This window comes from Phocoena sinus, chromosome 2, assembly GCF_008692025.1.
Source record: "Phocoena sinus isolate mPhoSin1 chromosome 2, mPhoSin1.pri, whole genome shotgun sequence".
Classification (NCBI taxonomy): Eukaryota; Metazoa; Chordata; class Mammalia; order Artiodactyla; family Phocoenidae; genus Phocoena; species Phocoena sinus.
Window position 1 is genome coordinate 15,782,903 of NC_045764.1, and position 21,667 is coordinate 15,804,569.

Below are 21,667 nucleotides of genomic sequence, written 5' to 3' on the forward strand. Positions count from 1 at the left end.
GGCTCAGTGGATTTCAACTTTAGCTGAATGATCCAATCACCAGTGAACATTATAAAAAAAAAAATTAAAGCTCAGAATTCACCTCCAGACATGTTGATTTAATTAGTTCAAATGGTGTAGCCAAACATCAGGATACTTTACTAGCTCACTTGGTGATTCTAACATGCAGGGCTAACAAGAGTCATAACTTAACAGATCTCTATCTTTCAGCACCCCTGGGGTGCATGGTAAAATTGCTTACTCCATGGTAAAGTCCTGCACAAATACTACTGTGTTAGGTATGGAGTGAAGCCCAAGAATCCATACTTTTAACAAGCACCCAAGATGATTCTGATGCAGGTATTTTCCAGACCTCACTTTGAAATCAAATTCTTCTCTCTGGTTCCATCCTGCCCCAGTTTCAAGCATCCCTCCACACTTGTAAAAGAATGACCATCTTTAAATGGTAGTTTATCATTTTTTTCTCTATTGAGAATCCTTTAATATTGACTCATTTAATCTCAGCTTAAATCTAAACTTCTCTATCTTTCAAGCGTCACTCTTCCCAGATTAAAATAACTTCCTGTTCGTCCCCAACTGCCTTTCCCCTTGGCGTGCACCAATTTACCCTCGTGCCCTAAACCTCTCACCCCTGTGTCTCTATTCATGCTTATTATTATGCCTATTTTGCCAGTTCTTAGCTGTGTCTCCTCAGTGGTAATCTTTTCTTCTCACTGGATTGTGGCTCCTTTGAGCTGGTGCTTTTAAACTTCTAACTCCCTTCGGTCAGTAGAAGAATTCAAAGCACTTTTAAAGAATTGACCAGTCCCTTATCAACTGAATACTCTACCTACATTTGTAGGATATAAGAATGTATGCATTTTTCAAGATGTGATGATTTTGTCGACACCAAGTACTTGTTTAGAATAAATGGGATAGAATATACAAATACTGTATTTGTATACAAACGTATACAAATACATTTGACAGTATTTGGGCAGAAGGGACAGGATTTAAAATTAAGGAGGAGTTCCACATTTTAGCTTCATTTACATAAGTTAATATTTTTGAAAGACAAACGTCAGCTGGCCTTTAACCATTCATCTTATAACGGCACTTGGCGCCAAAGTGAACAAATATTCTGAAAGAATAAATAAAAGAATATGTGAATAAATGCAGCCAGGCAAGAACAAATCATCTGTCTCTGAAAACCACAGAACAGGAGCTTATAACTAATGAGGGGAATCAAGTGAGTAAATGGCAAATGGGAGATGAGCTTTCTTTTGATGTTTCCTCACTTGTGACTAATCAACGCAGCTGGGACGTGAACTGGACCCCACAGGTCCCCTGCAGGTGTCAGTCTTGGGTTGTGCAGAAGAAGGGGGATGTCAAGCTACTGAGGTTTTTGACATAAAATTGGCACTAAAGCCAACTTCTTCATACTGACTGCATGCTCAATCTTTATTTCCAAAGGGAAGGCACGTGGCTCCACCCTTAAATGAAAGACCACGTTCTAAACATACTTTAGAAAATAGAGCATCAATTTCTGGATGTCTAACGCATTCTGTTAATAAATTACTAGGTCTGGGGACTTCCCTGGCTGTCCAGTGGTTAAGACTATGCACTTCCACTGCAGGGGGTGTGGTTTGATCCCTGGTCGGGTAACTGAGATTTTGCATGTCGCGTGACGCAGCCAACAAAAAAGTAAAAAGGAAGTCTCCATCTAAAAAAATTTACTATGTCTAGATGGAAGGCTGAGAGAGAAACTGACAGTCACTACTACTTCCTTTCATTGATACTTAGTCACAAGAAGTATTTTGATAATCCCATTCTACTCAGTTAATGCTGGGAAGTTTGAAGGATAATTTGCTTATTTTCAGTAACAGATCAAAGTTTTTTAAGAAGTGGGATTTGAAGTACATGAAAAAGATGAAAAGGCTTTCTAAATTTGCAAAAAATAAATTACCTTTAGGACAAGCAACACTTCTTATCACAGCCATTGTCGAAATCATCGATTTTATTTATATGCACTAAAGGTATCAGCTGTGTAACGAGCTGCATGGTACTTCTGACTTTCATGTGCCTGACTGTATTAAACACCACATATGTGCAAAACTCTCTACAATGATTTATACGGAAATTTCTCAATGTAATGTTTCCTATGATGTACGAAGCATTTGATGGCTTTACTTTGGTTTATGGTAAGCCTCCCAATTTAATAGGCACATAACTTGAATTTAAAGAATTGTTGCTATTTCTGGGTAACGAAAGATGCAAACTTTCTCTGACTGATGTTGGTAATTAAAAAAGAAAAACGTCTCTTAGCCTCTGACTCATTTTCAGGACCAAATGCACTAGGCACTACCAGGAACCAGGTTTATTAAATTGCAAGATATACATAATCATCAGGTATGATAAACTTTTTGGTAATTTAAATCGGAAGCTCGGGGCTTATCTTCAACACCTCACTCTCCGCTCCCTATAGCCAGAAGATTTTTAAACGTCCCTACTAAATATCCCTCCTCCAACTTTAGTCCATCCATCTCCACCACTTGTCACTGTGATAGAGGCTGCCAACCCCTCTCAGGGGAACTACTGCCAACGGCCTCCTAGTAAATCTCCTGAATCTATTGTCCTCTAATCCATTCATTACATTGTATCCACAGTGACATTTTAAAATCTGCCAAATTTTTTATATTACCTTCCTTCTTAAAAACCTTCAGATGAGGGAAAACCTCCCTAAGACGGTCCACAAAGATCTGCTAATCTGGCCTCCATCTCCATCCTTATGTTGCATACTGTTTCCCCTTATTGCCTTACTCCAGCCATACTGGGTATCTTGCAGCTGCCATGCAGTCATCTATCAGGGCTTTGCATACATGTATTTACTTATTATTTTTCAGATCTCAGCTAAGTCACCACCTCTAGAAAGTCCAATGCCATAATTATAGAAGGCCACAGCACCCCCATTTGAAACTCCTGTCAGAACTGTCATTTTATATTTATTTTTTAAATATGTGAATATCTATCTCCTCAATTAGACTGTAAGCTCCCTGAGGTCAGGGACTCTGTATAACTGTGCTTATCACTGTATCTCTAGTATCAAATTCATAAATATACATAATAAATACTGATGGCTTGACTAATTCATTAATCACACATAACATTCACTGACTTTGGAACGATGCTTAGGGCCTTTGTCTTGACTGACTAGAAAACAGTGAACCCATCAATATCACCACCATCAAAATGAGTAAGAGGGACCAGAAAGAAAAGCACTTACCGCAGTTGACCTCATCAGTATTATCACCACAATCATCCACCAGATCACATAACTGAAGCTTTTTTATGCAAGCCTTAGTGTGTAGACACCAGAAATGATCTGGCCCTTTGCAGCTCTTCGAAGGGCATGGAAGAATACAATTTTCAAACCTGACATCATCAATAGCCGAGACCCCATCATAAACACCAAGGCTGACTTTATGTAGTGACAAATAGAAGGGCTGAGTAAGGCGTCCAAGCTGAACAGTTGCCTGTGCCCACTGGTTGCCCTGGTTATATAATACTCTCCAGAGTACTGTGGAGTCACTGGAATTTTCCATGTGTAGCTGTAACTCAGCTGCTCCCACTGATAGGCCATAGTTATAAAACCTGAAAGAGAACAAACAAAAGAAATGGAAATGATTTATGCAATAGACTAAATATTTAACTTTTAGACTCTTCCACTCAGTTAACAGTCAATTAAAAATGAGTTGTAATAACAGATGCCTTTAGTTATTATTGCAGTAATTGTGGCCACCTGTTTGCAAGAGCGTATCTGCCGAGGTGCATATTCTGGCCCTCAGGACCCCATGAACCTCTCTCAAGGAGTTTAGTCCAGAACACAGGAAGCAGTGTTAACTAAATTATAATCCATTGTTGGAGGGAGAGTCCCTTTCATCTTAAGTAAGAACATAACAAATACTGATAACGTGCTCCTAAGTAAAATGCTAATTGTGTGGATCTAATGCAATAGCTATTTTTAAAGCAAAGCCAGATTACAGAACAAATTACAATATCTAGTAAATGCAGGAGTATGCCTGGAACCGCCGGGCTGCTAGAGTAGTTGACCACTGTTTTTACTATTTACCAGAAGGAAAGTGTGCATCCAGGTCCTGTCTGGCCGAAAGTTGGGCTCTGGAGTTTAGCAATTTGTGATAAGCTGTTGCTTTTCTTCAGAATGAACATAAAGTGCCCTATTGGGATACAAAAAGAAACCATTAGTTTAACCTACTAAATTCTAAAATGAGACATCTGTCTGTAAGCCCTACACTGAAGACTATACAACAATTAAAAATCAATAAAAGTCACTCTTAGTCAAATTTACTCTTGTAAATATTAAACTATTATCTAGAGTTAGGTCAAAATTATGCCAGAAACAACTGGTAATTTCAGTTAATTCAGCCAAAAATATATCTATATTCTATCTCCAAAACCCATAAAGGAGTGGTTCTATGTTGACAACATAAATATAATCGACAATATTCAACTATCCTACTATTTGTTGTAGTAACTAACACAGAACTTTATTGCTTCTCTTTCTCTTTTCAGACCCAAGCAAAGGTAAACTGAACTACAGATCTTCCTTGACTTAAGATGAAGTTACATCTGATAAACCCATCATAAATTGAAAATATCAAAGTCCAAAATGCATTTAATACACCTGACCTACTGAACATCACAGCTTAGCCGAGCCTACCTTAAGCAAGCTCAGAAAACTTACATTAGCCCACAGTTGGGCAAAATCATCTCAGAGCCTATTTTATCCTGAAGTGTTGAATATCTCATGTAATTTATTGAATGCTGTACTGAAAGTGAAAAACAGAACTGTTGCCAGTGTATCAACTGTCCACCATGGTGATTGCGTGGCTGACTGGGAGCAGTGGCTCTGCCTCTGCCCAGCATCAGGAGAGAGTATCACAAGTAATATTGCTAGCCCGGAGAAAGGTCAAAATTCAAAATGTGAAGCACAGTTTCTACTGAACACGCATCTCCTTTCACACCATCATAAAGTTGACAAATCATTAGGTCAAACCACCATAAGCTGGGGAAAGTCTGTAGGTACAGAGACACTGTGCATGCTTCTTACCTTGAGATGTGTTGTGAGTGTGATCCCAAGGTGGAGCCTGTTGCTCAAAATCAGCAGAGAGGTTACTTCTAGAGCTCCAGGTCCAGTCAAAATCGTCCTCACTAGCTGCTTCAAACCAACCACAGCTATTTGCTTCAAAGTCACATTCAGAAACTGAAGGACAAAAACGTAGCTTTTAGGTTGGCTCTCCAAGGTGATCACACACTTTAAGAAGGGTAGACAGGGCTTCCCTGGTGGCGCAGTGGTTAAGAGTCTACCTGCCGATGCAGGGGACACGGGTTCGTGCCCCGGTTTGGGAGGATCCCACATGCCGCGGAGCGGCTGGGCCCGTGAGCCATGGCCGCTGGGCCTGTGCGTCCGGAGCCTGTGCTCCCCAGCAGGAGGGGCCACAACAGTGAGAGGCCCGTGTACCGCAAAAAAAAAAGAAAAAAAAGAAGGGTAGACAACCCTTCTACCCTTGGAAATCAACTTGTTACTCTTCCCTAAGTACATTAAAGCCACACTTGTTGAAAAAAAGGATCCTATCTGATCCTCCCTAAAACTCAGAATTGTGCTTTTCATAATGGAAATTGATAAGGCAAAATTATCAATTCAAGAATATTTTCCAAATATTCTTTCTAATAAACAGCATCGTTCAGCCATATTGCTTATAGAATTGCCAAGGTCTAATTTATTTTGACACTCATGTTAGTTTCTCTGCTGCTATTACATCATCTGGAAGACTTCATTGTTCCTACAGAGTATTTTACACTAAACCATGAAAAGCTACTTCTAAAAAATTTAATGTCTGAAAAATTCAGATCCATTATATTTAATATGAATGTTCACCTCTAATTTTTGTAGAGCTTACTATTTCCCAAAACATTGAATACATCACCTAATTGGCAGAAGGCAGAATAATTTGACCTATTTTTCAAGTAAATATGAAGAGAAATAGTTAAGTTACACAAAGACATTCTGGAGGAGGAAAAGAAGAAAAGAGAGAGAAAGGGAAAGAATGGGAAGTTATAATAATAGCAGTGTCAAATTATAGCTAATATGTGGTGAATACCTAATGTGATAGACCCTGTACTGAAGGCTTTATATAAATCTAGCTTTTACAATAGCTCTTGGGAGAAGGTATTATTATTGCTGCTTTACAGAGGAAGAAAGGAAGGAAGGTTTAGGGAAGTTTTTAACTTAACCAAGGTCATATAGTTAGAAAGTTGTAGAGACTGATTGAAATCCAAATATTCTAACTCCTAGTCTAATATTCTTTCTGCAACTGTTGACAATAACTTTTAATTGTCATTAGATTGGAAAAGGGATAAACCAGAAAGGCATAATCTGAATTTGCTTACTGTGGATATTCAGGTGTCATTACAGACTCCAGTGCAAAATAAGGTTTGCCCCCATTGATGATTACTACACTGGGACCCTTGGCCATTGGATATTTTTATCCAAGGATATAGTAATAAACTATATAGATCTTCCTTTAAAAAAATAACTTAGGAAGTAAACAATAAATTTAGAAGATAAAAGTATAAAGTAAATCACTCAGTGAGATTAAAAAATGCTAAATTATAAAGGCATTTTTACCTAATGATAAATCATGCTTAATTTTGAAAATGCTTCCTTCCACATGGGGAGGAATGTGAGTTGAGTAGTAACATCATAAACAGTATTGATTTTTTTTTTAAGTTTCTAAGAAATATGTGATCTCAGAAAATTTTTGTTTTCTATCAGGTCTCCTGGTTCAAAATATGGTCAGCAGAATACTTTCAAATTTTACCAAAAGTCAATGAGAATGTATGAATACATTTTAAAATAAATACTTTAAGAATGCTGCATCAACTTTAATAAGCAAGAGATAACTATATTTCAATAGAGACAAATAGAAATCAGCAAAATGGAGAGACTACTGCTATACCTAGAATAAAGATTTCTCAAGTTTAGAAACCTGTGGTGAAGCAAAATTAAATGCTACTCAAAAGTGAAAAACAATAATGATAAGTTAGGAATAAATGCTAAGAATATTTAACTCTTTGTATTTTCAACAGCCATCTCTATAAATATAAATAACCCATAAATATATATAGATTCCAGTATGTAGATGCTATTTCAATCCCAGGGAAAGCAAATACTTTTGATTCCTATTTCAGACAATCCAAAAAAATAGGATCCAGGAGTTTTTGTTGTGCAAATAGAGAAAGAAAACAAGTTATTGCTACTATATATCTATCCCACATAGATCCCTGGAAAGGGAAACTTATCATCTGCTATCTCAGGAGATACTGCTGTGGAAATAAATGAATATTCAAAAAGTAGTAAAATTTAAGAAACTATTGCAGCAATTCTGTAGTTCTCTTAGATAAGGCTCTTCAAAGATAGTGATTTTTAAGAGACGATCATGCTGTTAAAATTCAAATGTGCCTTTCTAGTATACTTTGTTCCTACATATTTAGATTTCTATACACATTTAAAACCTCACCTTGATTAATCAGAGATGTAATAATCAGATGAAATTAACCTTCTTGTTAGCCAGGAGTCAAATATACACCTCATTAGAACAGTTTTTGGAAAAATACGTAATCTTTTACTTAGAAATACAATATCCTGGGTAAGTTTTAATAATTGAGGTTGAAGGATTCTTCGCTGTTTTCTAGAGCAACGTTATGGACTTCCTCAATTATCATCATCATCATCAGAATCGACATTTTGCAATAACAACTGCAGTTACCATTTATTCGAGGTTTACTGTGTACCAAGCTTTGTGCTAGGGGCCGTTACATTCAAAACAGGTTGTCTACTGACACAGAATTTCCAAAAATTTTGCTTGTCTATTCTATGGCTATGGATAGAAAGGCTAGTAACTCTAGCAGCTTTTAATTTTTTGAGTAAAATTACCCTGTGGCTTCTACTAGTTACGTCAGTATTATTATAGTCTCTGTCCCTGGGGACAGCGTGCTAGGGGGTATTTGGTAGACTAACAAATAGGTCCATCACCCTACACTATCCCTGTCATTTTTAGAGCTTTTCACTGAGGGAAAAGAAGATGAATTTCTGTAAGAGCCAAGAAAACTTGTGTGGGGGGAAACAACAGAATCAGATGCTGTCTCATTTCAGAGTCACTGTTTTACAACTTCTTTGATGGTTTGGGATGATTCCTACCTAGGTTCATGTGTAAGGAATAAACATGAAGTATACAAAGGTGAAATCTGGCTGACAATTTGGGCCTCACATAAAGACTTAAAAATGTATAGAAGAGCACTTATTGGTATTCACCCAAAGGAGTTGAAAACTTACGTCCATACAAAACTCTGCACACGGATGTTTAGAGCTGCCTTATTCACAATTTGCAAAACTTGGAAGCAATAAAGATGTCCTTCTGTTGGTGAACTGATGAATAAACTGTGGTACATCCAGACAGTGAAATATTATTCAGTGTTAAAAAGCAGTGAGCTATCAAGCCATGAAAAGACATGGGGCAACCTTAAATGCATATTACTAAGTGGCCAATCTAAAAAGGCTACATACTGTATGATTCCAACTATTTGAAATTATGGAAAACACAAAGCTATAAAGATAATAAAAAAGTCAGTGGTTGCCAGCATCTGAGGGTGACGGGAAGGAGGAAGAGTTGGAGCAAAAAGGATTTTTTATGTGAAAAGACTCTATATGATGCCATAATGATAGCTGTCATTATACATTTGTCCAAACCTATAGAAAGTACAACACCAAGGGTGAACCCTAACGTAAACAACTGACTTTGAGTGATTATGATGTATCAGTGTAGGTTTGTCAATTGTAAACAAACGTCCCAGTCTGGTGGGAGATGTTGATAATGGAGGAGGCTATGGATGCCTGGGGGTGTGGGGTATATGAGAAAACTTGGTGCATTTTTCTATGAATCTGAAACTACTCTTTAAAAAGTCTTAATAGTTAACTACTAATTAATATAAGTGCTCTAAAGAAAACACAAAATTTATAGGACGAAGTATGTCCTGACACATCATGTGGTTGAACTTCAAACTCCCTTTGGTCTTAGCCACACCAGCAAAAGATGCCCAAGTTTAGGGGGGAAAAAATGGCTAAACGGGCTTCCCTGGTGGCGCAGTGGTTGAGAGTCCACCTGCCGATGCAGGGGACACGGGTTCGTGCCCCGGTCCGGGAAGATCCCACGTGCCGCGGAGCTGCTGGGCCCGTGAGCCGTGGCCGCTGAGCCTGCGCGTCCGGAGCCTGTGCTCCGCAATGGGAGAGGCCACAACAGTGAGATGCCCATGTACCGTAAAAAAAAAAAAAAAAAAAAAAAAAGAAAGGCTAAACATGCAGGTGGTAATTGTAAAAAGTTAGAAAACTGGAGCCTACCACTGTGGATTACAGAGAACAGCAAAGGCACAAACGCAGTGTGGAAGACATGCATTCAATACGTATGTTATCTTACTTATTCCTCCTGAAATATACATACGAATATTGTCCCCATTTTAGAGCTGGGAAACATAAGGCTGAAAGAAGAGTAACATATAATTTCTCAGGGCTCATTATTGCTGACACAATTCCTTTCCAGACCTTTGATGTCAAAGCCTGTGCTCTTAAAAAAATTATACTGTTTCTAGTAGTTTAAAAAGTAATAATAATTATATCTAACAACTTTTGGACAATTCTTATATGTCAGGCACATACTATGTGTTTTTAATGCAAGATCATATAAAATCTAAACATGCATAACCACAGGATATGCTCTGGAAGCAGATTCTAAACTATATAAAAGTCCACTAGATTGGCTCTCCCTGTTTATTTTAAGCTTTTTTTTTTTCTCTAGCCTTTTGACCTTCCTAAAAGTTCCATGAAGGACAAAAGTTAATTGAGTATTCCAGTATGTTGGCTTCAGTTCACTGAGGTTGTACTTTGTTTGATTAAGCAGAGGTTACTACAAACGTCAAATGCATTAAAACTATATATCCTATTTTAAAACATGTTCTCTACTAATTATATTGCTTTGAGCTTCAGGCTTTTCCATTCATTCAAATGGTCATATGTTTGGAAATACGATAAGGTTGAAGTAACTGAACTCTAGACTTCATCAATAGTTAATATTCATTAGTTATTTAAAACATATAATAGTAAGGGAATATTTGCAAAAGCAACATGAAATTTAAAAAGTCTATAAAAATAAATAGCAATAATGAGATACTTTAAAGAATACTAAAGCATAAATAACTAAATAACATTTGGCATTCAAAACTACTGCATTTGAAATAAGAATGATTAATTACATCACTCTACATTATGATTTTCAGGGTCTCCTGTGATCTGACCAATGAAGACACTGTTGGAAGACAGTTCCCCATAGATCTCTCATATTTCTGCATGTGTTATAAGCTGAGTCATTAACTGTCTATTTGTTCCAAACATCTTTTCAAGGATGTTTAAACAGCAAATAATCATGAAGAATAGAGATAGTGATTCTGTCTACCAGAGGGCAAGTTCTTATCCAATATAATATAATAAAGATAATGTTTCCCTCTAAAGCAAAGGTCAGACATTTTGTTTGAATCCCACTATAAAAGATTTGGATTCCAGAAGCTCAGGCTTTCTTAACTGTAATGCCAACCCACTTTATATGAACATCCACCTGGGCCCTCTGTGTTGCCCTGGGACTCAGAAAGCAAGAGGAAACAAGGCAAACATGAGGCTTATTATGCTGTTTGTTATACTATTAGCGATAAAGTCCTTTGTCTCTGACCCAGGAGTCTCACCTCTCCTGACATCCATAAAACTGTGGCAGATAACTTGTTAGCTTATAACTAGGGTAAAGTTTCAGACCCTTCACAGTTGTCAACACAAACTACATTAAACTTTATATGTATAGTACCCACCATTAAGAAGCTTAAAATCTAGTATGGGAAATTTATAAGCAAATAGGCAATTGTAATAGCATAATAACTACCATGTACTCATTCATTCATTCTTCATTCATCTGATAAACATTTATTGAGTACATTCTATATGTTTGGCACAGGTACAGAGCCTAAGAACACAGCAGTGAAAAAAAGCAGTGGGGCGGTGGCGGGGGTGGGAGCGGAAGAAACCAGAAAAAAAAAATCTGTCCTCATGGAGATAAAATCAGAGAGGTTACTTTAATTTTTTGGCTTTAATTTTGAGGCAGATTGAAGAAAAATTGATATGTTTTAAGGAGAGAAGTGACAAAATCTGACTTAACCTGATCACGGTGGCTGTTGTATTCAGAGAAGACAGAGTGGGTTGGGTGGGCAAGAAAAGAAGCAGGAAGATAGTACAAAAATCCAGATCTGATAATGGTCTGGGCCAGAGTGGTTGCAATGAAAATAAGGATGAGTGAGGCATTCTGGATGTATTTTTTATTCGCGGTACGCAGGCCTCTCACTGTTGTGGCTTCTCCCATTGCGGAGCACAGGCTCTGGACACGCAGGCTCAGTGGCCATGGCTCATGGGCGCAGCCGCTCCGCGGCATGTGGGATCCTCCCGGACCGGGGCACGAACCCGTGTCCCCTGCATCGGCAGGCGGACTCTCAACCACTGCACCACCAGGGAAGCCCTGGATGTATTTTGAAGGTAGACATGATAGGATTAACTGACATCAGATATGGAGTGTGAGAAAGAGAAATGAATCAATATGATCTCAAAGTCTTTGACCTGAAACAATGGAGGTACCATTTTATGAAGTGGAGAAGACTGTGAATAAGCAGGTTTGTGGGGGAAGTAGAGGAAGAGGAAATACTATAGTTTCGGAAATACTAGAGTTGAGATTCCTATTAGGTATTCAAGAGATCATGTCAAGTAGAGAGCTGGATATACAAGTCTGGAGTTCAGATCAGAAGCGTGGTTCCTGGTGTCATGGAATCCAAGGCAAGTAAGTGTTTTAAGGAAGCGGGTCATATTATCCCTGTCAAGTGCTGTTGACGGGTCAGATGAACAATGAGAATAGACCACTGAATCTAGATCACTGCTAACTTTGATGAGAACAGTTTATTTTGAATAGTGACAGCAAGGCCCCGATTGGTAAAAAGAAATCAGAAAAGTTGAAGACAGTAAAATACAATTAATTCTTTTGAGGTTTATACTTTGTAAAGGGGCAAAAATGATGTGATAGCTGAGGAGGAAGTGGGATCAAGAGAAGATTTTAAAACGTGAGAAATAAAAATATGTTTTTATGCTGATAGAAAAGATCTGGTAGACAGGGAAAATCACTGGAGCAAAGTTGTTGAACAGGCAAACAGAGATGGATTCTACTTACAAGAGAAAGAGCTGACCATTAGAAGGAGCGTGCTATTCAGGGTAAAGGAGAAAAGAGTTTAAGGTGGGTAGAAGGGATACTGGAGCTCATGAAAGTCCTTTTCTGGGTGTTCCTATTTTCTCAGTGAAATAGGTTGTAAAAGCATCAGCTCAAGCTAGGGAAAGGGAAGTAAGACAGATGTTGGAGAAGACAGGAGAAAAATGTTATTCATTGAGAAGAGGGGGAGGGGACAGAGGGAATGGAGTGGGGAAACATAATGTGATTCCCTAGGGAGTATGAGATTCCATCTAGGGTTGTGAACGTGTATTTAAAGTGAGAACAGATAACACTGTTTTGTTTTCTTCTCCAGCCACATTCCGCTATGCAGATTCTGGCTCTGAGAGGGCTGAAAGCCACATTTAAACAGTTTGTGCTTTAGTGACTATGATATACCAGAAGACACCAAGGCAGTTAAAGGTCAGTGTATGGCAATCATTACAAGATTAGACCATGGAGTTTAAACTGCGTAAGAAAGGAAGTGAGTACATGAGGGGATGAAGGATATAACTGCTTTACCCGGAGGGCTTTTTCTTTGGTTTCAGTTTTAACTGTTGTACTTTATTTTCTTTCCTGTGGCCTCATCTCCTTTGTGTCTAAGTGCTTGACAATGTATATAACAAAAAGTAAAATAATTTGGGGTCTAAGATGTTATCATCCTTCGGTAAGATTTATGTTTGTTTCTGCAGGCACATAGAGTAAATAATACTTGAGGATTACATCAAACTAACTTCAGGGATTGAGAGTATTTGGGGCTGGGTTTGAGATCCTGTGAGGAACAATAACTTCTAGCTCACACAGACCTCTTGGATTCAGACTTTTAGGTATTACAGATAAAATTCTGTGGAGTATACCAATCCATATTTATACTAAGCCTGGTCTCCAATTTCCAAAGTGCTATAAAATTTCCAAAGTGCTATACTCAGATTCTCAACTACTTGTTCCATGTTGGCATATGAAAGTGGTGTTAAATACCAGGTTCAGATATCAAGGTCATTATTCTTACTTGGTCACTTAATTTGTCCCTTCCTTTTTTACATCTTCAATGAATTCAAGTAGATTTTTAGAAATCATTTTGTTTAGATTTTCTAGTTGTTCTCAGAGGGTGTCCCGAATGACTCAATCCACCATAACTGGAAATAGAAGTTCTAGCATTTTTAATTTCCATTTTTTTAAATAGTACTTTAGAACAAATTTTATATAATAATAGTATATACAGTAGTCCTGCCTTATCCATGGGGGATATGTCCCAAGACCCCCAGTGGTTGCCTGAAACCAGCAGAGAGTACCAAACCCTACATATATTTACTATGTTTTGTGCTACACATACACAATACACATAAACTGATAAAGTTTATCAGTATGCTACACATACACATAAACTGATAAAGTTTATCAGTTAGGCACAGTAAGAATAATAACTATATAGAAGAATTATAACAATATACTGTAATAAAGTTATGTGAATATGGTCTCTCTCTCTCTCAACATATCTTACTGTACAAATTTAATGCCTTTCCATCAAGCACTTATCATGCATTGTGGCCATGACTTTTGTAGTTTGAGATGCAACAGTAAACTAGAACTAATTTTTTTACTTCTTCACAGTTTCACACATAGAAGATTCATTCTTATTGTAGATCTTAGCATATCTGCATACACTTTTTTTCTTTCCTTATTAAGTCAAGAACTTTCACCTTTTCACTTAAAGGAAACAATTTACAGCTTCTCTTTGGCATAATCCAGATTGCCAGAAGTACTACTCTTGTGTTTGGGGCCATCATTAAGTCAAATGAGAGTTAGTTGAACAAAAGCACGGTAATACCATGACAGTTGACCAGGTAACTGAGATGATACTAAGTGACTAAAGGGTGGAATACAGTGAACAAAGGGGTGATTCACGTCCATGGCAGGACAGTGGGAGATTTCATCATGCTGTTCAGAACTGTGTGCAATTCAAAACTTATGAATTGTTTATTTCTGGAATTATCCATTTAATACTTTCAGACTGCAGTTGACCACAGGTAACTGAAACCACAGAAAGTGAAAATGCTGATAAAGGGGGACTACTGTATTAAAATATGTGTAGAGTAATTATGGGTGCATAATGCTCTGGTAGAATTATATAATATTGTGGAATGGGGGAAAGTTATTTCTCCTGATGTCAAATTGTTTATTATGAAATAAAGAAAATATATATGTGTGTCTAGATGTGTACCTAAGGTGTAAATTGATCTATATGTGATACACAAATACATAATACAAAATATTCATTTAGTAACTTTCCACTCTACTTTGTGTATATTATGTTAATAGTTAATAAATTTTTGTATTTATATAGATTCTAAAATATTTTATTAACAGGTGTTATAATGGGTTCTCTATATCCAAAATAGTAATTACTATTAAATACATTCATAAGATATTAGGTCAAAATGGATACATAGTCGAACTTAGTTATAAATGGTCTTTCATTTTTGTTTGGGAAAGGAAAAGAGTGAAAAAAGTTGGAAGAGCAAAAAAAAGCTAAATTTGAGCAATTTAGGATTCTTTTAAAGTCAGTGAATTAATGTCAATATGTTGTGCAATTTGAGGTCTCTCCCGAAGCTAGAGCTCCAAGAGGTACTAATTCATTTATCCATGAGGTTGAGAAATCCTTAAAAATGCACTCAGTCCCACAATGAATTCTAAAAGGCCAATAGTATTCCACCACATAATAAAAATTATAATTTTAACAAGGAAACGGGATGTAGGACTAAAATACCTTACAAGATAAGCATACAAAGTCAAGGAATAACAAGGCATCATTAAGAAATGATACAGATAGGAAAATATTAATAAAACTGGACTTGACTTGCATCTTAAAAATGGAAAAAATAATAATATGAGTGACTCAGAAGTGACTAAAGAACAGGATATCTTGGGTAATGAAAGGTCCCTATGAATTTTCATGAAATAACCCGAGCTTATTAACTCCACAGATAATGGGCTCTTCCCAAAAAGTACAAAACATTTGAAATCATTAGGTTAGTCAGAGGAAAGAAATATATTAACTACACAAAGAAGATATGAATAAAAATCTAATGGGATAGAAAAAAAATAAACCATTTTAAAAATTCATTAATTTCTGCCTATCTTAGGCAAAGAATAGTAAGACCTTTTACAAACTGTATTTTCTGTTCATTTATATTACTGCAGTATACATTTAAGGTGATTATTATCTCAAAAATTGTTCCTAGAAAGTTCAGGTTAGGAAGATGAACACAATGAGTTTATTACATGCCTGTGCCATGGTTTATTCTTGTTCTGTGGTAGCTGGCACAAAACAAGAGGTTACTGGACATTTTTCCACGTAAATGTGATGAAGCAGAATCTCTGCTCTTATTCAGCAAAAGGTAGGGAGTTCTCTTTGTTTATATTTCTGAACTGGGAAGGCCTTGTGATATTCTTGAATTATTACTTAAGGCAGAGCTATTCTAACACATGGTTATCCTAATCTAAGATTTGGTTAACCTTGTTCAAGTTTTAAAGAGAGTTAAGAATAAGAGAATGAGGTGGAGTCAAGACGGCGCACTAGGATGACACAGAATTCATGTCTCCTCACAACTAGGGCACCAACCAGGCACCGGTGGGGGACCACGGACACCTAAGGGGATGGGAGGAACCCCCAGTGACCACCTGTGGGATCTTGGTTCCCAGGCTGGAGGTAAGGCCCAAGCTCCTGAGGTGGGAGCTCCGAGTCCAAATTGCTGGACTAACAGAGAACCTCAGACCCCAAGGAATATCAATAGGAGTGAGGCCTCCCAGAGGTCTTCATCTCAGCACAAAGACCCAGCTCTATCCAACCGTCTGCATACTCCACTGCTGTACATCGCAGGCCAAACAACCAGTAAGACAGGAATACAGACTACCCATCAAAAAAATAAAAAATGAAATGACAAAAAAAATTGTTACAGATGAAGAAGCAAGGTAAAAACCTACAAGACCAAATAAGTGAAGATGAAATAGGCAACCTACCTGAAAAAGAATTCACAATAATGAGGGTAAAGATGATCCAAAATCTTGGAAACAGAATGGAGAAAATATAAGAAATATTTAAAAAGAATCTAGAAGAACTAAAGAACAAACAAACAGTGATGAACAATACAATTACTGAAATTAAAAATACTCTAGAAGGAATCAATAACAGAATAACTGAGGCAGAAGAAGGGATAAGTGAGCTGGAAGATAAAAAGGTGGATATAACTGCCAAGGAGCAGAATAAAGAAAAAAGAATATAAAGAACTTAGGACAGTCTCAGTGATTCCTAGGACAACATTAAACACACCAACATTCGAATCATAGGGGTCCCAGAAGAAGAAGACAAAAAGAAAGGGTCTGAGAAAATATTTGAAGAGATTATAGTCGAAAACTTCCCTAACATGAGAAAGGAAATAATCAATCAAATCCAGAAAGCACAGAGAGTACCACACAGGATAAACCCAAAGAGAAACATGCTGAGACACATATTAATCAAACTATCAAAAATTAAATACAAAGAAAAAATATTAAAAGCGGCATGGAAAAAGCAACAAATAACATACAAGGGAATCCCCATAAGGTTAACAGCTGATCTTTCAGCAGAACCTCTGCAAGCCAGAAGGGAGTGGCAGGACATATTTAAAGTGATGAAAGGGAAAAACCTACAACCAAGACTGCTCTTACCCAGCAAGGATATCATTCAGATTCAAAGGAAAAACTAAAATCTTTAGAGACAAGCAAAACCTAAGATAATTCAGCACCACCAGCCTTACAACAAATGCTAAAGGAATTTTTCTAGGCAGGAAACACAAGAGAAGGAAAAGACCTACAAACACAAAACAATTAAGAAAATGGTCACAGGAACATACATATCAATAATTATCTTAAATGTAAAAGGATTAAATGCTCCAACCAAAAGACATAGACTGGTCGAACAGATACAAAAACAAGACCCATATATATGCTGTCTACAAGAGACCCACTTCAGACATAGGGACGCATACAGACTCAAAGTGAGGGGATGGAAAAAGATATTCCATGCAAATGGAAATCAAAAGAAAGCTGGAGTAGCAATTCTCACATCAGACAAAATAGACTTTACAAGAGACAAAGGATACTACATAATGATCAAGTGATCAATCCAAGAAGAAGGTATAACAATTGTAAATATTTATGTACCCCACATAAGAGCACCTCAATACATAAGACAAATGCTAACAGCCATAAAAGAGGAAATCGACAATAACAGAGATATAGTAGGGGACTTTAACACCACACTTTCACCAATGGACAGATCATCCAAAATGAAAATAAATAAGGAAACACAAGCTTTAAATGATACATTAAACAAGATGGACTTAATCAATAATTATAGGACATTCCATCCAAAAACAACAGAATATACTTTCTTCTCAAGTGCACACGGAACATTCTCCAGGATAGACCATATCTAGGGTCACAAAATAAGCCTTGGTAAATTTAAGAAAATTGAAATGGTATCAAGTATCTTTTCTGACCACAACGTTAAAAGACTAGATATCAATTACAGGAAAAACTCTGTAAAAAATAAAAACACATGGAGGCTAAACAATATGCTACCAAATAACCAAGAGATCACTGAAGAAATCAAAGAGGAAATCAAAAAATACCTAGAAACAAGTGACAATGAAAACACGATGGCCCAAGATCTATGGGATGCAGTCAAAGCAGTTCTAAGAGGGAAGTTTAATGCAATATAATCCTACCTCAAGTAAAAAGAAAACTCTCAAGTAAACAACCTAACCTTACACTTAAAGCAATTAGAGAAAGAAGAACCAAAGAAACGCAAAGTTAGCAGAAGGAAAGAAATCATAAAGATCAGATCAGAAATAAATGAAAAAGAAATGAAGGGAATAATAACAAAGATCAATAAAACTAAAAGCTGGTTCTTTGAGAAGATAAACAAAATTGATAAACCATTAGCCAGACTCATAGAGACAAAAAGGGAGAAGACTCAAATCAACAGAATTAGAAATAAAAAAAAGTAACAACTGACACTGCAGAAGTACAAACGATCATGAGACATTACTACAAGCAACTATATGCCAATAAAACAGACAACCTGGAAGAAATGGACAAATTCTTAGAAATGCACAACCTGCCAAGACTGAACCAGGAAGAAACAGAAGATATAAATAGACCAATCACAAGCAGTAAAATTGAAACTATGATTAAAAATCTTCCAACAAACAAAAGTCCAGGACCAGATGCCTTTACAGGCAAATTCTATCAAACATTTAGAGAAGAGCTAACACCTATCCTTCTCAAACTCTTCCAAAATATAGCAGAGGGAGGAACTCTCCCAAAACTCATTCTACAAGGCCACGATCACCCTGATACCAAAACAAGACAAAGATGTTACAAAAAAAGAAAACTACAGGCTAATGTCTCTGATGAACATAGATGCAAAATCCTCAACAAAATATTAGTGAACAGAATCCAAGAGCACATTAAAAGGATCATACACCATGATCAAGTGGGGTTTATCCCAGGAATGCAAGGATTCTTCAATATACTCAAATCAATCAATGTGATACACCAAATTAACAAATTGAAGGATAAAAGCCATATGATCATCTCAATACAAGCAGAAAAAGCTTTTGACAAAATTCAACACCGATTTATGATAAAAACTCTCCAGAAAGTAGGCACAGAGGGAACCTACCTCAACATAATAAAGGCTATATATGACAAACCCACAGCTAACATCATTCTCAACAGTGAAAAACTGAAACCATTTCCTCTAAGATCAGGAATAAGACAAGGTTGCCCACCCTCACCACTATTATTCAACATAGTTTTGGAAGTTTTAGCCACAGCGATCAGAGAAGAAAAAGAAATAAAAGGAATCCAAGTCAGAAGAGAAGGAAAACTGTCATTGTTTGCAGATGACATGCTACTATACGTAGAGAATCCTAAGGATGCTACCAGAAAACTACTAGAGCTAATCAATGAATCTGGTAGAGTAGCAGGATACAAAATTAATGCACAGAAATCTCTTGCATTCCTATACACTAATGATGAAAAATCTGAAAGAGAAATTAATAAATGCTCCCATTTACTACTGCAACAAAAAGAATAAAATACCTAGGAATAAACCTACCTAAGGAGACAAAAGGCCAGTATGCAGAAAACTACAAGACACTGATGAAAGAAGTTAAAGATATACAAACAGATGAGAGATATTCCATGTTCTTGGATTGGAAGAATCAACATTGTGAAAATGACTATACTATCCAAAGTAATCTACAGAATCAATGCAATCCCTATCAAACTAACAATGGCATTTTTCACAGAACTAGAACAAAAGACTGCACAATTTGTATGGAAACACAAAAGACCCCGAATAGCCAAAAGAATCTTGAGAAAGAGAAACGGAGCTGGAGGAATCAGTCTCCTGGACTTCAGACTATACTATAAAGCTACAGTAATCAACACAGTATGGTACTGGTACAAAAACAGAAAGATAGATCAATGGAACAGGATAGAAAGCTCAGAGAGAAACCCACTCACCTATGGTCACCTTATCTTTGATAAAGGAGGCAAGAATATACAATGGAGAAAAGACAGCCTCTTCAATAAGTGGTGCTGGGAGAACTGGACAGCTACATGTCAAAGAATGAAACTAGAACGCTTCCTAACACCATACACAACAATAAACTCAAAATGGATTAAAGACCTAAATTAAGGTCAGGCACTATAAAAATATTAGAGGAAAAAATAGACAGAACACTCTATGACATAAATCACAGCAAGATCCTTTTTGAGCCACCTCCTAAAGAAATGGAAATAAAACCAAAAATAAACAAATGGGACCTAATGAAACTTAAAACCTTTTTCACAGCAAAGGAAACCATAAACAAGATGAAAAGACAACCCTGAGAATGGGAGAAAATATTTGCAAATGAAGCAACTGACAAAGGATTAATCTTCAAAATATATAAGCAGCTCATTCAGCTCAATATCAAAAATACAAACAACCCAGTCCAAAAATGGACAGAAGATCTAAATAGACATTTCTCCAAAGAGGATATACAGATTGTCAACAAACACATGAAAAGATGCTAAACATCACTAATTATTAGAGAAATGCAAATCAAATCTGCAATGAGGTATCACCTCACTCCAGTCAGAATCACCATCATGAAAAAATCTACAAACAATAAATGCTGGAGAGGGTGTGGAGAAAAGGGAACCCTCTTGCACTGTTGGTGGAAATGTAAATTGACACAGCCACTATGGAGAACAGTATGAAGGCCCCTGAAAAATCTAAAAATTGAACTACCATATGACCCAGCCATCCCACTACTGGGCATATACCCTGAGAAAACCATAATTCAAAAAGAGTCATGTACAACAATGTTCACTGCAGCACTAATCACAATAGCCAGGACATGGAAGCAACCTAAGTGTCCATTGACAGATGAATGGATAAAGAAGTGTGGCACATATATACAATGGAGTATTACTCAGCCATAAAAACAAACAAAATTGAGTTATTTGTAGTGAGATGGATGGACCTAGAGTCTGTCATACAGAGTGAAGGAAGTCAGAAATTGAAAAGCAAATGCTGTATGCTAACACATATATATGGAATCTAAAAGAAAAGAATGGTTCTGATGAACCTAGGGGCAGGAAAGGAATAAAGACACAGATACAGAGAATGGACTTGAGGACACGGGGAGGGGGAAGGGTAAACTGGGATGAAGTAAGAGAGTAGCATTGACATATATACACTACCAAAAAATAGCTAGCTAGTGGGAAGAAGCTGCATGGCACAGGGAGATCAGCTCGGTGCTTTGTGACCACTTAGAGGGGTGGGATAAAGAGGGAGACGCAAGAGGGAGGGGATATGAGGATATACGTACGCATATAGCTCATTCACTCTGTTATACAGCAGAAACTAACACAACACTGTAAAGCAATTATACTCCAATAAAGATATTTTTTTTAAAAAGATACATGCACCTCAATGTTCACAGCAGCATTATTTATCGTTGCCAAGACATGAAAACAACCTAAGTGTCCATCAACAGATGAATGAAGTTGTGGTGTATATATAGTATGTTTGTGGTTTCTGTGTGTGTGTATACACACACACACACACACACACACACACACACACACAATTGAATATTACTCAGCCATAAAAAAGAACAAAATTTTGCCATTTGCAGCAACATGTATGGACTTTGAGGCCTTTATGCTAA

At 37.0% G+C, this 21,667-nt stretch overlaps 1 protein-coding gene across 1 annotated transcript in view; it reads right to left on the reverse strand.

Annotated features, from left to right (window-relative positions):
• MALRD1 (MAM and LDL receptor class A domain containing 1) overlaps positions 1–21,667 on the reverse strand; it is a 592,374-nt gene that overhangs the window by 442,228 nt on the left and 128,479 nt on the right. Inside the window, 3 exon segments of the mRNA XM_032621667.1 lie at positions 3,263–3,630; positions 4,109–4,214; positions 5,108–5,260. Coding sequence (XP_032477558.1) covers positions 3,263–3,630; positions 4,109–4,214; positions 5,108–5,260 — 627 coding nt within the window.